The 10,165-nt window shown below is 45.6% G+C and overlaps 1 protein-coding gene across 2 annotated transcripts in view; it reads right to left on the bottom strand.

The window, feature by feature from the left end:
• gab1 (GRB2-associated binding protein 1) overlaps positions 1-10,165 on the bottom strand; it is a 251,229-nt gene that overhangs the window by 1,774 nt on the left and 239,290 nt on the right. For both annotated transcript variants that reach the window (XM_084318891.1, XM_084318892.1), the window contains 2 exons: positions 6,733-6,861; positions 1-587 (listed from right to left, as the gene is read on the bottom strand). The exon at positions 1-587 is cut by the window's left edge and continues 1,774 nt beyond it. In XM_084318891.1, the coding sequence (XP_084175017.1) occupies positions 429-587; positions 6,733-6,861 (288 nt within the window). In that variant the 3' untranslated portion in view covers positions 1-428. The remainder of the gene's footprint in view (positions 588-6,732; positions 6,862-10,165) is intronic.

Below are 10,165 nucleotides of genomic sequence, written 5' to 3'. Positions count from 1 at the left end.
GAAACGCCATCTCGGCGTCCTCCTCGTACTCCTTTCAAAAAGGCGAAGACCAGAGCAAAAAGCTGCGACTGAAATCCAACAAAAGAGGCATTTAAGTGTCCAGACGAGAGTCATGCGAGTCTGTTGAACTCCGACCCCAGAAGACGGGTCTATACTCCACCCGCTTCCGTTACTGCATACAGCTTATTCTTGGCCCACACCCCCTTTTTTTTAGTTTTTTTTACCACTGGGAGGGGGGGGGGGGGGTGGCAGTGTAAACTAAAGAGAGTTCAGTGGCCCCTTACCAACTAAGAATCTCAGTGAGGTGGATGGTTAGGGGCCTAAGACGGGCCCCAGGAATCCGCCCCTCCCCCCCAAAGCCAAGAACCTGTACTAGTGTGGAGGGACCGGCGGTGTGGGAGGGGGACAAGGGGGGTGGTTAAGCAGGGTCACTTGGGTCCTTTGGTGGGGGTGTCCGTCTCTGTGGATTGACGTCCATCGCTCCAGGCCTCCCGGGTGCTCTTGAGGGCCTGCGTCCGCTGCTGGTCAACCACAACATAGTCCACGCGTTCGTCAGACGCCGCCATGCCGGTTCCGTTGCTCTTCTTCTGGAGAGCGGGAAAAAAAACACAATGAACAGAGGTAAGTCGGTAATACCTGTCAGTTATCTGATTTTTTTTAAACACTCAACATGACTTAAGTGCAGCCTGAGATCCTTGGGAGTCTACAGTGGTGAATAACCCTTTTTCTCTCTATGTTCCATGTTTTCTCATGCGTAAAGCACTTTGTAAATAGGTTTTGAACAATTATATATTCTCTTAAAAGAAATACTTTCTCTTCTACTTCTCGTTATTCTCAATGGGCATTGTCAGAAGAGAAAACTGTTACTTTGTTGGTTCGATTATGATTCCTTCCCATTTCCAACTAACGAACTAACCATACTTTATAAACTAAGCTATATGATCATGCTCAGAATTCTGACATTTCCACTTTGAATTTTTTTATAAAATACTATTTAGGGGGCGGCAGTGGGTAAGGCACTCGCCACTAACGCAGGAGATGCTGGGTTCGAGCCCTGCTCTCGGCGTTGCTTCCGGCTTGGCTGGTCGTTCATACTAATACAATTGGCCGTATTAGGGGGTGGGAAAGCCGGTGGGTGGGGATCGGACGTTGTGGACAGCGACTCCTACAGGTCGGTTGGTGTGCCTGTACAGCAGAATCAGGAAGTATCGGGGGCAGCGTGAGCCTCCCACGCGTTACTCCTCGCCACTGATAGCCCTTTTACACAAGCCAGGCTCCGTGCTGGAGCTGGTTCCCGAACGTAATCTCGCACCGGCCGGCGCGTTCAGACCGGGATTAATTGGTTCAGAACATGACAAATCGGTGCTCAGCTGGCACCGGAAAATAGTTGGTTTTTCCTCACAAACCGTGACATCATCAGTGGGCGTGTCATATTCTAGGTTGTGAAGACGGGGAAAGTAGAGTCGGCATTGCACTCAACCGATTCATTCAACAGGAAGCGATTTGAGAGTACAATACACCATCAAACCAGAGTGGATAAAGAAATGCTCCAGAAATGAATATGCGTAGGGAAAGGCTTAACGAGTCAGCGCGAGAGCGCACACACAAAAGCACACACGCTGTATACGTTGGAAATGAATCGTTCCAGCAAAGTATGCTTCTATTATTCGAATGACTTGTTTTAATGGGTATCATATAGTAGTAAGTCCTACTGTAGAACATGACATATTAGCATGATATCTGATTTATTAATGCCAAATAATGGACGACGACCGCAATTGGCACTTGAAAAGTGTAAATGATGGATTAGTCAGTAGTAATTCATGATGGCCCGTTTAGCTCAGCTGGTTAGTGCGCTGCCTGTGGAGCGAAAGTTCCCGAATTCGAATCTCTTGCTTACTTTTCCTTTTTTGTAACGTTAATTAATTTATCCACTCTGGTTGATAAGATACTCCTTTATTGATCCCCTTGGGGAAATTCAGGCATCATAGCAGCATGGGGGATGGGGGGGGGGGGGGGGGGGGGGGGGGGGTACAGGTAGTAAAAACAACACAAGCTGTGTAAACAAATAAGTCAATATAATTGACTATCTAACCAACTGAAATATACAGTATTCACAGTATCACAGTATTCACATACGGTGCAGTATGCATAAGGTGGTGTTATTGTCCTTTTTGGGACACCAGAGTGGATAAATTATTTAACATTAAAAAAAAAAAAAGTAAGCAAGAGATTCGAACTCGGGACCTTTTGCGCCACAGGCAGCGCACTAACCAGCTGAGCTAAACGGGCCGTCATGAATTACTACTGACTAATCCATCATTATTTTTACCTGAGTAACGCCCCCGTTGATGACGGAGACGGTGGAATGTTGGTTCTGCTTAAATGGGTGTAAACGCGGGGGGGGTTCACCAGAGAGCACCAAGGTTCAGAGGGTTCAGAACGGAGCTGGAGCTTGAACCGGAGCCCGGACGGTTTAAAAGCGATATGAGAGATCGCGCTGTGCAGGTGAAAAGATGCGATGGCTGCCTCCTCGTGTACCGACCAGTGGGAGGCATGGTCTAACAACGTTCGAGACAGGGGAGGGTAGAATTGGATAATACAAAATTGGAATGAGAGAAAAAAATCTAAAAAATAAAATACTATTTAGGCTGATAGGTTGTCTTTCTGACTTGCATGCAATTTTGTATTTCTTTAGTCAGCATTGTTTTTTTGGTGAAATGCCCCTTTAAATTCCACCAATTGTGTATGTGTGTGTAAGTAAGTACAACTTCATTTTTATAGCGCCCTTCTCAGCACGAGTGCACAGAGTGCTTCATAGCATTTTAAAACATCAGTAAAAATACAAGAAATAAAATGTGAAGAGAAGAAAAAAACATTCAAATGAGCTAAAACAGAATAGACAAAATAAAAACTAAAAAGACAATGGGATGGGATGACCGCAGTGACCGGCTGGAGGAAAGTGGATGGATGAGCTCATTAATGTAGGGGGGGGGGCTTGCCCATGGAGGGCTCTGTAGGCGAACACCAGGACCTTGAAATTTATCCTGGAGTTTACCGGGAGCCAGTGCAGGGAAGCAAGGATGGGGGTGATGTGGCATGATTTTTTGGACCTAGTGAGTAGCCTGGCAGCAGCATTTTGGACCAACTGAAGTTGATCAATGAATTTTTTATTTAGACGAATGAAGAGTGAATTGCAGTAATCAAGTCTGGATGAAATGAAGGCGTGTACAGCCATTTCTAGTTTGTTGTGAGATATGATGGACCGGAGTTTTGAAATGTTTCTTAAATGGAAGAAACAATTGCGAGTCAGAGTTTTGACATGTTTGTCCAGATTCATGGCCTGTTCGAAAATGACCCTGAGGTTTCTTAAGTGGGCGCACATTACCTTTAAGGGAACCCTTAAATGAGCTTATGAGAAGGCCTAGGGGGAGCATGTAGAGCGCAAACAGGATTGGCGCAAGCACAGATCCCTGTGGTACGCCACATGAGAGGGGTGAAGGGTCCGATTTAAAGGGGCCAACAGCCATGGCGAAACTTCTCTCCTGAAGGTAGGAGGTAAACCAACTTAAGGCGCTCCCGGTGAGGCCCACCCACTCCCTGAGCCTGTATAACAGGATGTCGTGGACTACTGTGTCGAACGCTGCACTGATATCCAGCAGGACCAGGACAGAGCATTCGCCGAAGTCAGAGGACATCATAATGTCATTTGAGACTCTGAGGTTCTGGCAGCCTGAAGACGGTACTTTCTGATACCAGCTCCCAGAGTGCGCAATTCTGAAGACGCCTGAAGACGCCCCCCATTGCGTCACCATCTTTACAAGCAATACACGTCTTCTCCTGAACCGATGACGCGATAGCCCACCTCTCCCTTACCCCACGTGTGAAAACATCACAACAACAATGGCATGTACACAGGGAACAAACTTAACTTTTTGACTTACCAGCCATTTGGCTGGTAGATTTAAAAAACTACCAGCCGGGTAGATTTTTTACTAGCCAAAAATGATAAATAGCTTTTTAGTATTATTACTATATAATATTCTCATATGCTATTTTCAATTAATATCATAAACAACATAAGGAATATTAGCATAATTTTGAGTGGACTGAAGGAATGAGTCAGTCAACTGGTCGTTATTCCTCTGTCTTTCCTCTCTGTCAGCGCGCACACACCACACACACAGACGGCTCCTCCCCCGCTAGCCCTTAAGGAATCAAATAGTCTGCTCTATGGCTGCATGCTGTGTATCGCTGCTCTGCTCGGCTTTAATGGAGCAGAAGCACGGACTGGGGCGGATATGACTCGCGGAGTTGCTACAGGGTTTTTCAAAATAAGAGTATCATATGAACGGAAAGTTTCTAGCTGCCGGAGCCCAGATATTATGACTGGAGCTGCGCTTGGGGCGGCAATGAGACCCGCACAGGATTTTCAAAATAAGAGTATCGATATGAACTACGCCAGCTGGCGGGCAGACTATTATTTTCAGACGCTAAATCTACACGCATTTGGCGATGGGCGTCTAGTTATTTTGTTCCCTGCATGTACAGCTATTGAGCTTGATCAGGCTTTTACAGCTGTGCTCTATCTGTCTGAAGCGGAGCGTGGCTCTGCTGTGCTTACACTTATTACACTGATGCAATACATGATACTAACTAGAGATTAGCGTCACATAGCTGGCCTTTTTCTGAAAACCCAAGCACATATTGTTCCATAGCATATGCCTTCAGTTGATCATGACAAATCCTCTCTTACCTTGACGATTAAAAAGCCTCCATAATTTTGTAAATAAAGCTGTAGCCAGCCAGCTAGAATTGATGCTATTCAAAATGCTATCCACATTAGCTAAATAGCTAACCAACTAAATACAATAGACAGTGGTATCCTGAGGTAACGTTAAATACAGACAACGTTTGCTAGTCGAAATGACTGGACACACACAGGGACAAGTTAAACATCAATCAATTAATTTATTCCAACAGTTAGTTTGAGCTGCATGTGAGCCACGGTCTTTCTCTCCTCTCCTAATGTTACGTTAGCTCGAAAAGCACAGAACCAGCCGACACAAGTTAAGCTGCTAGCAACAGACACTATAACACGTCCGGTCGGGGGTTTTCAAAATAAAAGAGCGACGTCTAAAAACAGTGGCACGCACTTATTATCTTGAGACGGTTTCGTTTTTACGGAAACCTTAAAACGAAAACGAAAACGAGAAAGATCAAAATCGTTTTAGTCTGGACAAGGCCTCGGTGGAGTGTTTTTTGCAGAAATTTGATTGAAATTTGTCTGAGATTTTGTGAGTAGTTGGTTAGCTGGTTTGCCAACACTTTCTCTAACACCTTAGAGATAAAGGGCAGCTTAGAAATGAGTCTGTAGTTATTTGGCAGGGAGGGGTCTAGATTGGGCTTTTTGAGAAGGGGCTGTATGACGGCCTCCTTAAAATAGACTGGGACAGAGCCTGAGACTAGTGACTGATTTATGATGGTTACTAAACTATGGCCAACAGAACTGAAAACAAACCTCCATGAGCAAGGATGTGGGAAGAATATCTAGGGGGCTTGTGGAGGATTTCATTGAGCTCACTGTGTCCATTAGGTCCATCAGGGAGACAGGTGAAAAATTGCTCAGGGATGATTGGGTAACTGGACAGAGAGGGAGGAGGGAGGGGGATTGGGTGATGTTTGCCCTTACATTAGCAACTTTGTTAACAAAAAAACGAAAAAGAAAGCTGTTAGTCGTCATTTGAACAAATGGATACAGAGGGGAGGGGGGGGCTGACACTTGAGCTCATGGTCTTAAATAATACTCTGGGATTGTGTTTACTGGAGGAGATGAGTTTAGAGAAATAAGCAGCCCTGGCCCTCTTAATTTGATCGTTTAATTCGAATCTCAGCTCTCTGAGATATAGACGATGTACTTGGAGGTTGGAAGATTTCCATTGCCTCTCTGTTTTGCGACACTTACGTCTGAGCTCACAGATGTCATTATTCAACCAAGGGGCGGAGTTTAGGGGTAGAACAGAGCGAGTTACCATGGGCGCTACGTCATCTAGGATGGCTGTGCAGCTCGTGTTGAAGACATGAACCCAAACAATTCACGTCCACGTGTTGCCTTTGTTGTGAGTCAGACCAGAGACATGTTGGATAAAACTAAACGAGTCAGTAACATTTAAAAAGTCAGTGGCAAAGTTATGGCTCTTATTTACATGGATATTAAAAGCTCCGATCAATAAGATTCTGTCCAAGTAGGGGCGCCCTCGTGGCGCATACCATAGTGCCTCGCGCACCTACGCGGCCGACCCGGGTTCAATCCCAGCTCCCGTCGTTATTTGTCGCATGTCTTCCCCACCTCTCCTCCCGTTCGCCCTCTCCTCTGTCGGTCCTGCGTGACCAATAGAGCTGTAAAAATGCTAAAAAATAATAATAAAAAAAAAATGTATTCTGTCCAAGCAAATGATGGACGCTAAAAAAATCACGAAACTCCGCTAGGAATAAACTATTTTCTGCCAGGAGGGCGGTAAATTAGCACACAGTGAAATGGATTTACACAACCAATTTTGTTCATGAGCAATTCAAACGATGAGTAAGTTCCAGCGCTTACTGTTTGTGATGAAACGCTACGTTCGTGTGTGCGCGTGCACAGTGGCAGGACCAATACCACGTCTGAGGTGTGTGCTGTGACCTATGTGGGTGTGTGTGTGTGTGTGTGTGTGTGTGTGTAAGAGTCTTTACCTTCCTGGGCGGGGTGGACTTGCCAGGATCCAGGTCCAAGTCCAGGTACTCCACCTGTTTGTCTCCCTTGGGCTTCACCATGGGGCTGCTCCCCCCGTCTGCCGTCATGGGTGCTCCCAGCTTCATGTTCTGCAAACCCCCCCGGGGGAACACAAGGGTTCATTGGGCGAATGGTAGGGGACATTCAGGCAGGGTCGCAATGAAGCGACTCACAGCACACACAACACACACACAACACACAACACACACAGTCTGCTGGTGGTGTTAATTCTAAACTACAAGTGAATATTAGAACTAAGATGGTGATAGAAGTAGGACACTTATTACGTTTGAGGACACTGTTGACATGAGCTTACATTTTAGACTCATTGCCAAGTTATGTATTTTCAAACCAAAACTTTTGGGGTGAGATTCCTCTGTCCCTCTGACCGAGGCTAATTACAGTGGTAACCTGAAAGCAGTGACCCTCTGTTAGTGCTCTGACATGGCAACCCATGCATGGCGTCCAACCTGGCAACCCTGCTCACCTCCTCTAGGATGTCAAGGTCCTCCACCTCCCTCTTTATAGGGGTGATGGGGACAGTGCAGTAGAAGGACTCCTCTCTACACACACACACAAAGAGAAGGAGTGGGAGAGGAGAGGAGAGGAGAGAAAAGGAAAGAGGAGATGACAGCCAAGGAGAGGATCAGGAGAGGACAGATGAGGATTTGAGAGGGCAGAAGATAAGGAGGGGAGAGCAGAGGAGAGAATGGCAAATTATCAGGAATAACAGGAGAAAGAAAGAATAAAAAGGAAAAACCACAGAAGAGACTAGGAGGGGGGAAACAACAGAAGATAGAGAGAGACTAGGAGGGGAAAGAAAACAACAGAAGAGAGTGACTAGGAGGGAAAGAAAACAGGAGAGAGAGACTAGGAGGGAAAAGAAAACAGGAGAGAGACTAGGAGGGAAAAGAAAACAGGAGAGAGACGAGAGAAAAGAAAACAGGAGAGACTAGGAGGGAAAAGAAAACAGGAGAGACAAGAAGGGAAAAGAAAACAGGAGAGAGACCAGGAGGGAAAAGAAAACAGGAGAGAGACTAGGAGGGAAAAGAAAACAGGAGAGAGACTAGGAGGGAAAAGAAAACAGGAGAGAGACTAGGAGGGAAAAGAAAACAGGAGAGAGACTAGGAGGGAAAAGAAAACAGGAGAGACAAGGAGGGAAAAGAAAACAGGAGACTAGGAGGGAAAAGAAAACAGGAGACTAGGAGGGGAAAGAAAACAGGAGAGACTAGGAGGGAAAAGAAAACAGGAGAGAGACTAGGAGGGAAAAGAAAACAGGAGAGACTAGGAGGGAAAAGAAAACAGGAGAGACTAGGAGGGAAAAGAAAACAGGAGACTAGGAGGGAAAAGAAAACAGGAGAGACTAGGAGGGAAAATAAAACAGGAGAGAGACTAGGAGGGAAAATAAAACAGGAGAGACTAGGAGGGAAAAGAAAACAGGAGAGACTAGGAGGGAAAAGAAAACAGGAGAGACTAGGAGGGAAAAGAAAACAGGAGAGAGACTAGGAGGGAAAAGAAAACAGGAGAGACTAGGAGGGAAAAGAAAACAGGAGAGACTAGGAGGGAAAAGAAAACAGGAGACTAGGAGGGAAAAGAAAACAGGAGAGACTAGGAGGGAAAAGAAAACAGGAGACTAGGAGGGGAAAGAAAACAGGAGAGAGACTAGGAGGGGAAAGAAAACAGGAGAGACTAGGAGGGAAAAGAAAACAGGAGAGACTAGGAGGGAAAAGAAAACAGGAGAGAGACTAGGAGGGAAAAGAAAACAGGAGAGACTAGGAGGGAAAAGAAAACAGGAGAGACTAGGAGGGAAAAGAAAACAGGAGACTAGGAGGGAAAAGAAAACAGGAGAGACTAGGAGGGAAAAGAAAACAGGAGACTAGGAGGGGAAAGAAAACAGGAGAGAGACTAGGAGGGGAAAGAAAACAGGAGAGACTAGGAGGGAAAAGAAAACAGGAGAGAGACTAGGAGGGAAAAGAAAACAGGAGAGAGACTAGGAGGGAAAGAAAACAGGAGAGAGACTAGGAGGGAAAAGAAAACAGGAGAGAGACTAGGAGGGAAAAGAAAACAGGAGAGACTAGGAGGGAAAAGAAAACAGGAGAGACTAGGAGGGAAAAGAAAACAGGAGACTAGGAGGGAAAAGAAAACAGGAGAGACTAGGAGGGAAAATAAAACAGGAGAGACTAGGGGGGGAAGAAAACAGGAGAGAGACTAGGAGGGAAAAGAAAACAGGAGAGAGACTAGGAGGGAAAAGAAAACAGGAGAGACTAGGAGGGAAAAGAAAACAGGAGACTAGGAGGGGAAAGAAAACAGGAGAGAGACTAGGAGGGAAAAGAAAACAGGTGAGACTAGGAGGGAAAAGAAAACAGGAGAGACTAGGAGGGAAAATAAAACAGGAGAGAGACTAGGAGGGAAAAGAAAACAGGAGAGAGACTAGGAGGGAAAATAAAACAGGAGAGAGACTAGGAGGGAAAATAAAACAGGAGAGAGACTAGGAGGGAAAATAAAACAGGAGAGAGACTAGGAGGGAAAATAAAACAGGAGAGACTAGGAGGGAAAAGAAAACAGGAGACTAGGAGGGAAAAGAAAACAGGAGAGACTAGGAGGGGGGGAAAACAGGAGACTAGGAGGGAAAAGAAAACAGGAGAGACTAGGAGGGAAAAGAAAACAGGAGAGACTAGGAGGGGAAAGAAAACAGGAGAGAGACTAGGAGGGAAAAGAAAACAGGAGAGACTAGGAGGGAAAAGAAAACAGGAGACTAGGAGGGAAAAGAAAACAGGAGAGACTAGGAGGGAAAAGAAAACAGGAGAGACTAGGAGGGAAAAGAAAACAGGAGACTAGGAGGGAAAAGAAAACAGGAGAGACTAGGAGGGAAAATAAAACAAGAGAGACTAGGAGGGAAAAGAAAACAGGAGAGAGACTAGGAGGGAAAAGAAAACAGGAGAGACTAGGAGGGAAAAGAAAACAGGAGAGAGACTAGGAGGGAAAAGAAAACAGGAGAGAGACTAGGAGGGAAAAGAAAACAGGAGAGACTAGGAGGGAAAAGAAAACAGGAGAGACTAGGAGGGAAAATAAAACAGGAGAGAGACTAGGAGGGAAAAGAAAACAGGAGAGACTAGGAGGGAAAAGAAAACAGGAGAGACTAGGGGGGAAAAGAAAACAGGAGAGAGACTAGGAGGGAAAAGAAAACAGGAGAGACTAGGAGGGAAAAGAAAACAGGAGAGAGACTAGGAGGGAAAAGAAAACAGGAGAGACTAGGAGTGAAAAGAAAACAGGAGAGACTAGGAGGGAAAAGAAAACAGGAGAGAGACTAGGATGGAAAAGAAAACAGGAGAGAGACTAGGAGGGAAAAGAAAACAGGAGACTAGGAGGGAAAAGAAAACAGGAGAGACTAGG

The sequence above is a fragment of the Notolepis coatsorum genome (genome assembly GCF_963971535.1).
Source record: "Notolepis coatsorum genome assembly, chromosome: 7".
NCBI classification, from domain to species: Eukaryota; Metazoa; Chordata; class Actinopteri; order Aulopiformes; family Paralepididae; genus Notolepis; species Notolepis coatsorum.
Note: the sequence above shows the minus strand (reverse complement) of the source record. Positions and strands in the feature narration are given on the sequence as shown.